This window comes from Sceloporus occidentalis, unplaced genomic scaffold (assembly GCF_023333645.1).
Source record: "Sceloporus occidentalis isolate IW3139 unplaced genomic scaffold, rSceOcc1.0.p SCAF_93, whole genome shotgun sequence".
Lineage (NCBI taxonomy): Eukaryota > Metazoa > Chordata > Lepidosauria > Squamata > Phrynosomatidae > Sceloporus > Sceloporus occidentalis.
Window position 1 is genome coordinate 3,117,965 of NW_028317073.1, and position 16,040 is coordinate 3,134,004.

General features: G+C 44.1%; 2 protein-coding genes across 2 annotated transcripts in view; both read left to right on the forward strand.

The window, feature by feature from the left end:
• On the forward strand, nt 1-1,089 carry LOC149284438 (putative deaminase APOBEC-4). The gene has a single exon (XM_089496739.1). The coding sequence runs from the start codon at nt 1-3 to the stop codon at nt 1,087-1,089; it is 1,089 nt and encodes a 362-aa protein (XP_089352865.1).
• A 1,322-nt stretch (nt 1,090-2,411) lies between these two features.
• Nucleotides 2,412-16,040, forward strand: part of LOC149284439 (hemicentin-1-like) — a 141,563-nt gene continuing 127,934 nt past the window's right edge. The window contains exon 1 of the mRNA XM_089496740.1: nt 2,412-2,670. Within this exon, the coding sequence (XP_089352866.1) occupies nt 2,412-2,670 (259 nt within the window). The remainder of the gene's footprint in view (nt 2,671-16,040) is intronic.

A 16,040-nucleotide genomic window follows, 5' to 3' on the forward strand; every position in this document is an offset into this window, starting at 1 on the left:
ATGGACCATTTTTTCCAAGAATTCTCTGGGTATCATGGAACATTGGTTAAACCTTACTACTGGCTTTATCAGAATCAGGGTTGTTCAAAATGCCCATATCACATAAAGACAGGAGAAGAATCCAGGGTTACCTATGGAGAATTTTATGAAACATTTGGATTTCCTTATGGGCCAACAATGCCAGAAAACAAGCAATTAATCTTTTATGAAATTAAGGACTTTTCTGGAGCAGTCTTACAAAGAGGTCAAGTTACAAACTGTGTTAGTGCCAATATTCATGCCGAATCCATCTTGTTTGAGGAACAGGGTTACCTAGACACCTTTCTCTACCATCATGATTATTACATTGGATATATAACCCTTTATTCAAACTACACACCTTGCAATGAGTATGGCCATTATTGTATCAGCAAAATGGATAATTTCATAGTCAAATACCCACAGATACGCCTGGACATATATTTTTCACAGCTGTATCATACTGAAGCATCCTATCCCACAGCTCTTTGGAATCGTGAGGCTTTAAGAAGTCTTGCAGGCCACTGGCCTAGAGTGACCTTGAATCCCTTAAGTAATGGGATTTGGAAAAACGTTCTTTACACTTTTGTGAAAGAAGTTCCAGAAAGAACAATGTATCAACCTATTCTTCCTGCCCGGTCATCTACTGACAGTCACAATGCATATATGATACAAGTTATCACAGGTATCAAGCCTTATTTTGTGGATGTTCCACCGCAGCCTAAACCTATTATAATTAATCAACGTCAGGAACTCCCGAAAGCCAACTACAATCCAAATCCTCAGCCTCAAACCAACAATTATCAATATCCACCATATTTTGCACCCGGTATGCAGCTTGTGCCCTTACCCGGCCCAGTATTCCATGCTCAGAATGAAGTTACATCTAAACCTAAGAATATTGTTCGCCATTTAAAAATGCCTATGGATAAGTATGATGACGTTGATTTAGGTACCTTTTTACCCAACACTAAAAAAATTAATGAAGTTGTGATTACAGAAAAAGTCGTGAAAGAAAAGGATAAGGAAAATGTAGGCAACAGAAAGAAAAGGAGGAAAAATGGACCTTAAGATGGTGACATTCCATTTGGCAAGAGAGTTTTCACACATTGGAAATAAACTACCAATATGATGTTTTTCCTATACCTAAAATATCTTTATGAATGCGGCTTTACAAAATATATTGTTAAAGATTGACACCTAGCTTTTATTTCTGTATCTATTCTAATCATTTTAATGTCTGATATGTCCCGTATGTGGGGACAATGTATTACATAGATTTTTCAGACAGGGAGATCAAAGAATCTGGTTCTCCAGTATACCTTTTTTAAGTTTGGCCTATTTTTTTCTACAAAGATATACAGAGAATTGCCTTTATAGTGAGAGGAAAACCTCTGCAATGAGAATTGTAGAGACAAAACGTTCTATTCTAAAAACCTTAGAAATACAGATTTGCAGGGTCTATTCAAATATATCACACAAGTTTCAATAGATCACAGCAAGGTAGCTGCTCTGCTATGCATGAAACCCTGACTTAGAATCAGGTACTTTACAACTGATTTAGCACAAAAATCTAATTCTTTATTGGTAAATTATTTTTTTAATATATAAGTGTTTATGTTGTTCTAACATCACGTGATGTACACAACAATCAAGGAAAAATGTACATATAATTAAATAATGCTATCAATATTTACTCACTTATTCCATCACACTTGTTGTATCACCAAGAAGGGTGAAAACATTTACGGTATATAGTGCTTTCTGTTAATTCCTGTTCTAATATTAATGTAAATACTAATGTACCTAATCTGTCACACACCGAATTGTTCAGAAGGCTATTTTTATACAACAGTTTTTTTTGTCAATTGGCACCATCAACAAGATATTTCAGGCTAACTTGAATCTGTTGTCACGTGCTGTAATGTACTCCGCATTGTTGTAGTGCTAATTATTAAAAATTAGTATTGTGTACTTGAATTTGTACTTTGAAATGTCTTTAATGTACGTATAAACTGTACACTTGCAATAATTCAAATAATGTTTAATTAAAAAAACTAATACAATTTTGTGATATTTGTTATTGGTATGTTTGGTGCCATCAGTGTTATGGGAAATACAAGATGTCTCCAGATGGTGGCAGCCACAAGCCATAATATGAAAAACCTTTTGTTTCAACTCAGAGAAGCAAAATACACTTTTTTTATGCCCAGTTGTAGTTCAGCCCATTGAGCTCTTTATTGTTCAAGCAGTTTAAGAAACAGCAACTGGGGGGAAAGCTGCTTTGATTTTTTGTTCCACAATGCCCTTAACATCTTCATTTATGTTCTTCAGCTCATTGATCTGAATTCATACAACTTCTGAATATCTTTGTTCAGTGGGAATCTTGAAACATGTTTTTTAATAGACAGCTTCCAGTCTTACTGCTCCTTGTTCAGCTTCTTAGAAGAAATTCTTGCGAAAAAACAGAAGGAGATTCAGACGAAACCCTGGATGGCGCATCCACTTTGGCGTTTGTTTTTGATGTTACAGGGTCTATGTATGATGACTTAGTTCAAGTGATTGAAGGAGCCTCAAAGATTTTAGAGACATCTTTAAATCGACCAAAGAAACCGTTGTATAATTTCGCCCTGATTCCATTCCATGATCCAGGTAAGAATTATTGCGCTAAGAAAGAAATTAAACAACATTTGTTTTGACATTGTTTAAGTTTTGGTGTTTCAAAGTTTTTAACAATGTTAGGACAAAGTTAGTAAAATGTATTTTCTAAGGAGCTAGTTTTTTTTCCAGAATACAGAATGGAGGAAACATATATATATATATCTTAAAATATGTTGAAAATTATTCTGGTGCCGCATGAGTATCCATTTTCTTTCAGTGGATATTTCTTTCAAATTATGTATATAGGTAATGCTATAAACTTCCTGCCACCACATTTTCAACTGTGTGGGTTTATTGTATACGTATAATAAGCCTTCTGAATGGTGCTACATCAGGTATCAGTATTTAAATTTACCGCATAAATGTATATTACATTGGCAGAAGATTATATATATATTTATATATATATATATATATATATATATATATATATATATGTATATATATATATATATATATATATATATATATATATATATATATATATACACCTTTAAACTGCTGTGATCATTCTCCTTAACTCCTGTACTTCTGCCCATGTCTTTTTTTAGATGTTTTGTGATTAGTATTGCTTTTGCCTTTATAAAGGGAGGCTAATACTCTGAAAGCTCATCCTTAAAATGGAATATTCGTCCAATAAAAAGGTATTTGATATTGCAGTACTCATATTATATATATATATAAATTAGCAAACTGATTAGAATAGAAACTCCGGGTATTTTTTCTTACCCGGTGTAAGAAAATGAACCTCATCCCGAAGGGAATCAGTATTAAGACACCCCACTCATCCCCCTCCCCTCTAATACCATCACTTGTTTTAAGTAGTAACCTGATCAGTATTGCTTCAGACCTAATGAAGAGAGGATAATTCTTGAAAGCTTGTCTTTTAAATACTATGTTAGTCCAATAAAAAAAGTATCACCGAATACTGCAATATTCTGTTTTTTGACATCGTGTCTACTGGAGTAATACGGCTAAACCCATTTAGAAATATATAATGATGTATTTTTCCTAGTCACTGTTAGAATCATTATTATAAATATAGCAATTTTCAGCTAGCTAGGATTTTTCTTTTTTTCACTTTAATTATTGGCAGCTTGCTAGTGTCCATTCACAAACTTGGGACTTACCCAGTATTTAAATTACCTAAAACGACCAATGTTTTTGGCTCATTTTGAAGCGTTCCTTTGCTACATGTGACTGCGGGTTCTTCCAGCATTCCCTCATAGGATAGAGATCGCTGTCTGGGTCCCATCTGAATCCTTAAGCATCAGTGGTTGAACTTTTTGGAGTCAGAAATTTTGGAGAAGCCAAAACTGAAAGCTTCTGGTTTAGCAGTGGAACTAGAAACTTTTGAAGCGCAGCTGCTCTAGATTTTTAAAAGGAGCAACGGGCTTAGAAAAACTGCTTTAGGGTTTGCACTCACCACACAGTCATTAGCTTCAACTTACATTCTTTGCACATTTAAATCACAGAAGAAAGAGCCACAGGCATTTTTATGTGCACTGCTTTAATGTGTGGGTAATATGAACTATAGAAATTGCATTGGGTTTGTTAAAATGCATTATATGCCATAAGTCGTCCAGTAGAAGACATTATTCTGGGAAGGGAGATTTGTGTAATTCTGGGTGACTCCCCAGACAATTTGATAGTAGCATCAGTGTATGGCAATAAAATGATGATCCCATGAACATTAAATGTCTATTTGCTATTGGTATAATTATTTATTGCATATGGAAATATCACTGCAATAAAAGCAGTTGGCACACTGCAAAAATCCAATGTAATGGTTCTTTTTAAAAAAATATACTTATATTCTGAAAACTGACTGAATGTAAGAAGTGAGTGCAATGGCTGGGAATAGATATACTGTATATATATATATATATATATATATATATATATTGTCAGGGTGCACATTTTGTCTTCTACTATTTTAATCTAGTGAGCCCAAGAACATGAAAAAACAAACATCTTAATGTTACTCCTAACTCTACCCCCATCTGCCTCGACCCCCATCACCTTTTTTTCTCGATATTTTACTCTAGATATTTTAAATCACTGACATCTGTAACAAGTTATGACAGACAGGCATCACTGGGGGAGGGGGGCTAAAGCCCTGAATCTCAATGCCATAGCCCTGAATGGAGACTCTGAAGCTAAAAGTATACTTTAACCAAGTGTCTGAAGCCAGCGCTGTGGGCATCATTCCCTCACGTCCCATTGCCACCCCAATGCAGAGCTTCTCCTGCTACTGAACTGCTAGCACGTTCCACAACAAAATACAAATACCACAGCCATTGTCACGAACGGGGTCTATACAGATGACTGTAATGACCCACAGTGCCCAATGATGGAATGTCAGGAGTCACCGTGCAAGAGAGATACAGTACCAGATGCAGGGTAACCACACTTCCCTGAGTGTTGGGCCATCAGGATTGTGTGGCCACATACCAGGATGCTGAGATAGCAGCGGGAGGTATCCAGTACAGATAACAGGATAAAGAGATCTCTGGCAGCTACGGACAGAATAGGCAGGACAGAGCCAAAGGCTATATACAAGATCCGACATAAATATGACAGGACACCCCTCTGCCGGGGCTTCAGGACGGGACACCCCTCTTCCGGGGCTTCAGGACGGGACACCCCTCTGCCGGGGCTTCAGGACGGGACACCCCTCTGCCGGGGCTTCAGGACAGGACACCCCTCTGCCAGGAATTCAGGAAGAGACGCCCCTCTGCCTGGGCTTCAGGACGGGACACCCCTCTGCCTGGGCTTCAGGACGGGACACCGCTCTGCCGGGGCTTCAGGACGGGACACCCCTCTGCCGGGGCTTCAGGACAGCATACCCCTCTGCTGGGGCTTCAGGACGGGGCACCCCTCTGCCGGGGGCTTCAAGACGGTACACCCCTCTGCCGTGGGCTTCAGGACGGGACACCCCTCTGCCGGGGCACAAGACAGGACAACCCTCTACCAGGGCACAAGACAGGACAACCCTTTACTGGGGTACAAGACTGAACAGGTTCCACATGACAAGACTATACAGAAATAACAGGACTAAACAGGATAGACTGGTCAAGGACATGAATAAAACCCCTTCCTAAAATCATAAGATTGCAGATTCCGTCACATATTATGGCCATAGCATGCTAAGCCCACCACTACACTAAAGTACTCCCATATATTGGTGGGTCTTAACACTAAAACCTGCCTACTGAATTACTAATAAACAAACGAAACATTGAATCTAAACATATATCAGAAAGACATTCCTATAGACTGCTGGGGAATTCTCTCTGACAGTCGGGGAAGGTCTGCGCGATGGACGCAGACAACCCCCGCTGCTAGCCACACCTCCTTCCGGCTGCAGCGTAAGTTGTCTACGCGAATCGCGTAGACATATACACGCTGCCCTGCCTACATGACAAGGGAGTCAGAAGCACTGGTAAGTTTGGGGGGGGTGTTAAATGGGGGCATAAGGCATTTCTGGAGGCAGAGTGTTCTATGAAATGCCTTTTAACCCCCTTAATGCCACTCTGCCTCCATAAATGCCTTTTTAACTCTCTATATGCCACTCTGCCTCCTGAATTGCCTTCAATCTCCCTATATGCCACTCTGCCCCATAATATTCCTTTTAACCCCCTTAATGCCAGAGTGACATATAGGGGTATAAGGCATTTCTGGAGGCAGAGTGGCACATAGGGGGTCAAAAGGCATATCATGGGGCACAGTAGCATATATGTTATGCGGGACCTAGGACAACACGGATAATGCACCCACAATGCAGAGACGGTAGCGTAGCACATCACAACGGGTATAGGAAGTTCCACGGTCGAGGCAGGCAGCACAGGAGCAAAGTCGGTAAACAAGCCAAAGTCGGGGCAGGCAGCACAGGATCACGAGACGAGAAACAAGCCAAGGTCGGGGCAGGCAGCACAGGATCGAAGTCAGGAAACAAAGCCAAGGTCAGGTACACGTAGATCAATCAGAATAAAGTAAATCACAATAACCCAGAGATACACACCAGTGACTCTTTGAACGGGCACTGCACTAATGGGACAGGAGGTTTAAATAGGAAGAAGGGCGGGAAAAACCATAGAAACCAAAAAGAAACAAATGTGCGAGACGTCATCGCGACCGGCGCACACTAATGGCGTCGGCGCGATAACAAAAACAATAAACAAAACGGCATCTGCGTGTGCTACACCCGCGAGCGCCGCGGGTGTGCCACACCGGCAGATGCAGTATAAGTCGAGCCCCGCGAACGAGTCGCGGCAACCCGCTCATAACCCTGCGAGTGCCGCGGACTCGTCGCAGCGGCTCGCTCATTACTACGGGTGCATCTTGGGCGTGCCACGGCGGTTCGCATGTTATCATGCGTCCGTCGTGAGCGCGCCACATCGACGCGACCCTCCCTCTGTGCTCGTGCCGCGCGCACAGTACACCGAGAAGACGTGCGCGCGGCACGTCCTCTCTGTGTACGTGCCGCTGGCACGTCACACTGAGAGGACGGGAGCGCGTCATCGCGCAAGCGCCGCCCACCAGCGGCAGACCGGCGAGGGACCGCGGCGGACACGGCAGGTATCACAATATAGGGTTAAAAGGCATATCATGGGGCACAGTGGCATATAGGGGGTATAAGGTATTTCTGGGTCAGATGTGCATAACTGGGGGGGCAGGTTGGAAAATAGAAGGAAATAAAACCAAAATATTTTTCTCAATCATAGCTTTTATTAAAAAAAATAGTTTACATGAATTAACATTTACTGGTAAAACTTTTTTCCTATAGGGTCGTCTTATATTCAGGCTTTTTCTTTTTTTCCCCTAAATTAATATTCAGATTTGGGGGGTCATCTTATAATCAGGGTCATCTTATAATCGAGCAAATACGGTGTGTATATATATATATATATATATATATATATATATATACTAAACTAGCTGATTATAGATGTATCCAACAGGAAGCTTTTGAGCTGCTTGTAGCTTGCTGGCAACTGCTGAGCACACCATGTCTGAAGTAGAGGGGATTGGTGTATGTGTCTGGTTAGCACAACAAACCCTCAGAAAGAATTGTAATTAAAGAAGTAAACACAAAACAATACATGAATACTTTTTAAATGTATTATCGTGTAAAATGGAACCTTTTGTTCAGTGATTCTATATAAATGAAATGATGATAATACATACATTGTAGACCTTGTAATTGCTCATTACCCTTGGCTCCCATTAAATTAAAGGTTAGAGACGAAGAATGTATCAAGTTTTGTGTTGCTGATCTGGCTGCCACATTAAATATATGTTTCCACATCAGCTCATAACAACTGTAGATGTGAAGTGACAAAAGCTGAGGAGATTAGCATGATAAATCCAGAAACAACAACATAACTATTTTATGCAAGGGGGGGCGTGGCTGGCGCTTGCCGAATATGGCCGCATGAGTTTCTAGCTCCGTGGAATCACCGGGTACCTACCGCATTTTGGGTGCTTTTTACCGATGATGGGCAAGACACACAAGTCATCGTCGACGCCTAAACCCTCTGGGCACCGGGAGAAGCCTCCTCCGACCTCGGTGAGGGCATATTTTCATAGTTTTCCGGATCGTGATCTGGAGACGCCGCATGCCAAAATGGCGTCTCCACCACCGAGCCCACGCAGCACTCGCTCGGATTCGCCCTCCTTGGCGGGATCTCTAGCACCATCTTTACCACAGCCGGATCACGCATGGCAGGAGGCAGTCAAGGACTTACCTACAAAGACGGAGATGGCTGGCTTAATTCACTCTGCCTTATCGGGCCTTCGCGAGGACCTGAAGGAAATAAAACACAACCTCTCTCATCTTGGCGACCGCGTGGCCTCTCTTGAAGATGGGCATACAAAGATTTCCCCTACGGTGGATGGCGTATCTGACCAATGTACCTCCCAACAAGGTATAATATCTCGCCTCCTCTGTCAAGTCGAAGACCTAGACAATTGGGGCCGCCGATCCAACATCCGGATTCGGGGCCTACCCGAAACTGTTCTGGCTGCAGATCTGCCTTCCACCCTCCAGGCCCTGTTCAACAATATTCTCGACCAGCCTGAAGATACCCCACAGGGCTCTACGTCCCAGGGGTCCGGAGGATATGCCGCCAAGGGATGTAATCTGTTGCCTCCACGAGTACCGGGTGAAGGACCAGATAATGCGTCAGTGCCGTGCTAAAAAGGACATTGTCTTCCAGGGTGAGAAACTTAACATCTTTCAAGATCTTCGCCTATCACCCTGCAGTCCAGACGGCTTCTTCGCCCTCTCACGACGGCTTTGCGAGACGCGGGTATCCCATACCAGTGGGGATTCCCATTCTCTTTGATTGCACGGAAAGGTACTCGCTCTATGATTCTCCGACAACCCTCCGATCTCCAGGAGTTTTTATCAGAGCTTAATCTACCGCCGGTCCTTCTCCCGGAATGGTCCAACGCTTCGATACCTGCACCGCGCCTGACCGACTTACCTGCATCGTGGTCCCAGTTGCCGAGACGTCAGCCCCGGTCCAAGCGTTCTGCTCGGACACCTTCGCGAGGAGATGTCCTATGAGGGCCTTGCTTTGTGCTGTTGATGCCCAGCTAGCTTATCGTCCTGCTGCCTACCTCTCCCCCCCCTGGGGAACCTGTGTCTTCCTTTTACAGGTGTGCTCCGATGTCCCCTGACGAAGTCCTGAGACGTCTCCCCGCGGATCTGCTGCCTGTTCCCTGGCGCCGGTCCTGGTGGCGCCGCTAGTGTCTTCTTCCTCGTCTGGCGGAGATCTTCTCGACAGCCCGGTGGCCGGCTTCTCCTCACCACACTACATGCGCCTCTTGAGCCGGGACCCTGCCGTCCTTGTACATACATCTACGGTCTCCAGTCGTCAGGACTTATGTGAGATACACATTTTAGACGGTTCTACAATTTATTTATTTTTTTATTTTGACTTTATTGTTTCGGGACCCTTAACCAGGTGCCGTTTTGGCGCCGGCATGCTCGAATAGTTTTTCTTGCCCCTGGAGGCTGTTATTGCTAATGGTTCGCCCTGGGGGGGCTCTTTTCGTTTGTATGATAAGCCGTTATGTATTTTTCGTTTACATTTTATTTTGCCTGTCTCAAGCCCTCTGTGCCTCTGGTCCTGGCCGGTTATACCCCGGTCTTGAATTTGCCCTTCACACACGTATATTACGCCCCTTCACACACGTATATTACATTCCACACTTGACATGTCATTTGTACCCTATGTTTCCGTCATGGGATCTAAGGCTTCCTCTATGGAATTTCCCTGCCACACTGCCTTAGGTTCACGTGCTATGCACGTCTTCTGGTCTTCCGGAAGATTGGCCCCCCTGGAGCTTACCTGGTGGAGCCCTCTGGGCTTTCACCGTCTGGTACTTGTCCAGTCTCCTGGACATCAAGCTCACTGGTTGATGCCCTGGCATCTTGATCTCAAAGTTTTTCTGAGATTAGTTTTTTATTTGTTTTCCTTTATGGTTTTCCGTTTGGTTGTTTATCTCTGTTCTGTTCCCCGGGTATATGTGCACTTATCTACCATGTCATTTTGTGAAACGAGTCGCCTTACCACTCTGCCTAATGCCACTTGAATCTATTAAACTGGTCTCCCTGAATGTCAGGGGGTTGAATGTACCCGAAAAACGATCCAAACTTTTACTGGAGCTTCATAGGCAAAAAGTGCGTATCGCCTTTTTGCAAGAGACACATTTCCGCGACACTAAAGAACCTAAACTGACTAACCACAGATACACCTCCGTCTTTCTCTCGAGCCACCCCCATTCGAAATCCAAGGGTGTAGCGATACTCATACACAAATTCTTACCCTTTCGTTTGTTAGATAGTTGGAGAGATCGGGATGGCCGTTGTATCTTCGTTAAGGGGTTTCTTGGGTCGCATAAAATTACTCTAGCAAACGTATATGCCCCTAATCGCCTGCAGCCTCAATTCCTAACATCCGCGATTAAACGACTTATGGAGTTTCAAGAGGGTCTCACTATCCTGGGGGGGGATTTCAACATGGTACTTAATCCCCCCGTAGATTGATCCACGGGCAGATCCCATATTGCTTATGCTAAACTCCATCGCCTTAAACGGCTTTTGCATTTAGCTCAACTTATTGATGCCTGGAGGACGCTCCACCCCTTCGACAGGGATTATACATACCATTCACCCCTACACAACAGCTACACACGCATTGACACTTTCTTTATTTCACATCATCATCTTCCTACTCTACACTCCTCATCAATTGGGCCTTCAAAGTTTAGTGACCATTAAGTTTAGTGACTTTATGTCTCTGAAACTCTCCTCCTTCCCGGTTCGGCCCTGGATTTGGCGCCTTAATGAAAATATTCTATCTAATCCTACCTATTCTTCGGATGTCACTGAACTCCTAGACAATTACTTTAAAGACAATTACACCCCAGATGTCCCTGTTCCTACGGTATGGGAGGCCCATAAGGCAGTGGTCCGGGGGAAATTTATTCAGATTGGTTCCCTTATTAAAAAACTTGCGCTTGCAGAGACGCTGGATCTGATTAAACGAATTTCGGACCTTGAGCGTTCGCATAAACTCACTAGGGACCCGGCGGTCCTGACCCAACTGGAGGTTCTCCGAACTTCCTTGGCATCTCTGACGAATGCGCGACTTAAACGCCACTTCCTCCTTACAAAGAAGAGGTTCTTTGAGTTCGGAGACAAACCGGGGAGATTGCTCGCTAGGGCTCTTTGGGGCCCAGAAGGCGACTAACTTTATCCCCCGTGTTGTTTCTGCTAGGGGCAAACCCTTGTGCTCCTCTCCCCAGATTGCGGAATGTTTCCGCTCCTTTTATCAAAAGCTTTATGCCCTGCCCTCTGTCCGGGATGCGTTCCCAGATTATACATCAGTATTGGACTCCTACCTGGCTAAGTACTTCCTGAAAACTCTGACTGCACCTGAAATTGATTCTTTGAATTACCCTATCTTATTGGAAGAGGTTGTCGATGCGGTTAAGTCTACCAAGCAGGGTAAATGCCCGGGACCGGAGGGTCTCACGATCGCATATTACAAGAAATTTCTTCCCTTACTGGGTCCGCACTTGGTTAAGACGTTCAACGCTTTGGCGTCTGGGACGCATTTCCCATCGCAAACCAATACGGCCCATATCTGTAATTTTGAAGCCTGGGAATGACCCCGAATCCTGTGGCAGCTATCGCCCCATCTCCCTCCTGAATTCGGACGTTAAGTTACTAGCGAAAATTTTGGCGAACAGGCTGCAGCCCCTAATTCCCCGTCTTGTACATCCTGATCAGGTGGGTTTCGTCCCGGGCAGAGAGGCTAGGGATAATACTATTAGAGTTCTTGATCTCTTAGACTTCGCTGACCATTCTTCCCTGCCGCTTGCGTTGGTCTCATTGGACGCGGAAAAGGCGTTTGACAGGGTGGCTTGGCCCTATTTGTTCCGTTTGTTGGAGAAATTGGGTCTTGGACAATGTTTTCTGACATGGATTAAGGCTATGTACCATGAACCGAAGGCTCACATTAAGGTGAGGTCTTCTGTCGGGCCCGGTCACCCTGTCGAACGGGGCGCGACAGGGTTGTCCCCTATCCCCGCTTTTGTTTATTTTGGGGCTGGAGCCTCTGGCGGCTGCGCTCCGAGCTAACCCCCTGGTGTCTGGGATCTCTGTAGCGGGTGTTCATCACAAGGTGGCCCTGTATGCTGATGATATGTTGTGCTTTGCCCATGTCCTCCCTGCCCCATCTACTTTCAGAGCTGGACCTATTTGGCCGCTTCTCAAATTATAAAATTAATGTCCAGAAGTCGGAACTCCTCTGTACCGGCATTCCTCCCTCTGATGTGCAGCAACTCGGCCATGAGTTTTCCTTCCGTATCTGCGAAGGATCATTGACTTACCTGGGTCTTAAAATCTCCACTGATCCCACTCGGTTGTTGTCCCTTAACCTGTTGCCGCTCCTCGACACTGTTTCTGCGGACCTCCGCAGGTGGGCTTATTCGCATATTTCATGGTTTGGCAGGATTGCCGTTCTAAAGATGAATATCCTTCCGAGGTTTTTATATATATTCCAATCCTTGCCGATTTTTGTGCCAAAGACATTTTTCAAGAAGTGCGCTCGGGTCTTTACATCCTACATATGGTCCGCGAGGTCGCCAAGGCTGGCTCGCTCGCATTTAGTTCGCCCTAAACTCAAGGGAGGCATGGGTGTCCCTGATCTAGAGCTTTATTGGAGAGCCTCCCACCTGCGGAGGATCGTGGAGTGGACTATAGGTGTTCCTAAGCAGTGGTTGGCGATAGAGGAGGCCCTTTTGTCTATACCCCTGAATGTCCTTCCCTGGATCCCTGGCCCGAGTCCTTGCCCGCGTATGGGTTGCTTCACGGCGATATCCCCTATGTTCCAGGTAATCAGGCATGCCATGAGGGGTGGCGTAATATCGTCCACGCCTTGCCCCATGTTCCCACTGGTTCCTAACCCGGAGTTTCCGCCGGGATGGAAATTGCACCGCTCGCTACCTCTTCGCTCCTTCGTTCGGTTACCCCTATGCTGCCATCATGTCTTCTTGGGGACTCTCGCTGTCACTGCGGAGGTTGTTTTTGCCTCCTCTGATACGACTCAGGCCCAGCGTTTCTTTTTGCACCAGCTGCGACATTTTATTTCCTCCATTCCCTGGTCCACCCTTTTGACCAGACCGCTCTCCAATTTTGAGACCCTATGCACTTTGCCGGCCGAGCCACCGCACCACCTTCCGGCACTATATGCTATAATACTGGATTCTGTTTCGGCTACTAAACCCTTTTTCCTCAGCCTAATGGAGAGTGATCTGGGTATTTCCCCCTCTCCGCAGGAGTGGGACAAGGCGCTACTGGCCATTCACAAGGGATCACTCTCTAGCAAACTACAGGAGTGCTCCTACAAGGTCCTTACGCGATGGTACAAAGTCCCTGCGGACTTGCACAGGTTTATTCCTTCGGTCCCGGATGCCTGCTGGCGATGTGGAGCCGCGGGAGGTACGCTGCTCCACCTATGGTGGTCGTGCCCTCTGATCCGTTTCTTTTGGGACACGGTTTGGAGGGTCATTGAGTTAGTGTGTGCTCCTGACATTCAATTCGACCCGGCAACCGTGCTGCTGCATTTAAACCCCCTTCCCCACGCCGCGTATAAACGCTCGTTAACAATACATTTACTTAACACTGCTAAATCAATTGTGCCGCGGTTCTGGAAGTCTCCCAATCCTCCCCTGTTGCAGGCTTGGCTTAAAAAAATAATGTATGTGGCTCAAATGGAGGATTTAATCTGGTACGCTAGGGGTAAAGGTCACCAGAATGATCTCAGGTGGTTTTGGTGGCATTCGTTTGTTTCGTCGCCTGATTTCCGTCTTATTTTTGGAACTCACTGTGATTCCCCATAGACAACTCCACCTTTTACGATGCTCCAATACACTAAGTTGGTGTCCCTAATGCGTGGTACATTGCTCTATCTTGCTCTCTCACACATACACCTTCATACGATTTTGATGGCATGGTATATATATATGTACTTTTTGTTTATGTTTTTATTCCTTATGGTGACCTATGCTCTTCACTACTATTATTTACGCTGCACATATACTCCCTGCGGAGCATTTTTTTCTTGGTTTCTGTTACTATACGTGGCGTCGTTTTGGTTCTCTGACGCTCTCTGTGACATCGCCGTTTACCGTTTGCCCCGCGAGCTGATTGATATGCACTAGGTATTCGGATGCTACTGAATTTTGTTCACTTTGTTTTTGTGACACTTCTGTCCTTTTTTACTGATGCCTGTATTACCGCTTCTCATTTGTACCTCTGAATACCGGTTTTGTACTCTCATTGTATTTTTGCAATGTGTATATCACTGTTCAAACCTGTTGTCTCATTGCTGTTTGAATAAACGGTGAATTGAAAAAAAACCAAAAAACTATTTTATGCAATTCTATAAGGTGCAACTTTTTTCTTGCCAAACTTAGATCAACTGTGCGAAATTTTTGGGATTCTTTGGCCATTCAGATCCTGCAACTGAAGAAATAGAGAGGAAGTAGCAGAGTTTAGCAGAGGTGGCTGAGCATAGGCCGCACTTGGGTTGTGATTGACATTTCCAAGATTTAGGGTACTAATGGGGGCTCACAAACCGTGTAATAAGCAAACACCACAGGTATAGCTGTCAGGATTGACACCTTATAGAACGTGCAAAAGGTGAAACCAAATGTCCAAAAAAGTAAGAAAAAAAGGAAGAAACTAATAAAGTACTTTCCTTTCTTTTGGATCGGGTTTGTAGCTGCAACCCTATTAACACTCTCCACCGAGTGTTGAAAAGGTACACCAAAAATGACTTCCGTCTAGGGGCGCTTGAAAACACACGATCGCAAATCGATTAAAGAACAAAAAGAAAAAAATAGTGTGATACAGTAAAAAATGTTCCTGGAGTTTTTAAAACACAAGACTTCAATGGTTGCACTCACAATATTCATCAATCTTTAGCGCGTATATTTAACCACCCTTCAGTATGTATGTTGGTTCCTTGACCTCAGGTGCATGGAAGACAAGAAATATCCGAATAGGGTAATATCTTTAAAACCAGTGTCTACGCAATAAAGTAATGCACTCACATTTGGATGAAGAATATCAAGCGCATCCGATTAGTTGTCCTGAAGCGGTCTTGGTTTCCAAAACGAAGTTCCTGGTGTGATCGTACTGGACCCCAGGGTCCAACAAAGATGTTTCAAGTGCAAATGCTTGTGTAAATTAGTTAAATTATATAAAATGTGATAAATGGTGTATGTTCAGTAATTGTAAATTGATCAGTATGGAAAACAATGGATAAATGCAAGAAATAAAGAAAATAATTTAATTTGGGGCTAAGCCCTTACAATTTAATAATCGGCAAACTACACTATATAAGTGTTTGACAAAGTCTGTCCGAGATGAATTAAAAGAATAAAAAACGTACAGATAAAAAGTCCTAAAAAGTATCGAGTAAAGTCCAAGGTAAACAGTCCTCTACGCGTTTCGCCGATCAAGGGCTTCCTCAGGAGGTATATTCGTGATGTACCAGTGGTGTTCGTGCTTTTATGTTCCCCCGGATGCGTAATTCGCGTTTCATTCGTTCCGTGCGTCTTTTGATGCGTGGTGCGTCGTGCGTCTCTCTCGGCACGTCATCGTGTGTTTCTTCCGCTGCGTGCATGCAGTGTGTCCCATTCATCCGTCCTTTTAGACCTTTCGTCCATCGGGATCGAGTTATGTGTCGGATGTGTACATATCTTTTCCTCTATATGGAATAGGTGATCACATATCCCAGAAAGAACAAAAATAAAGATTTAATTCATGCACGTGA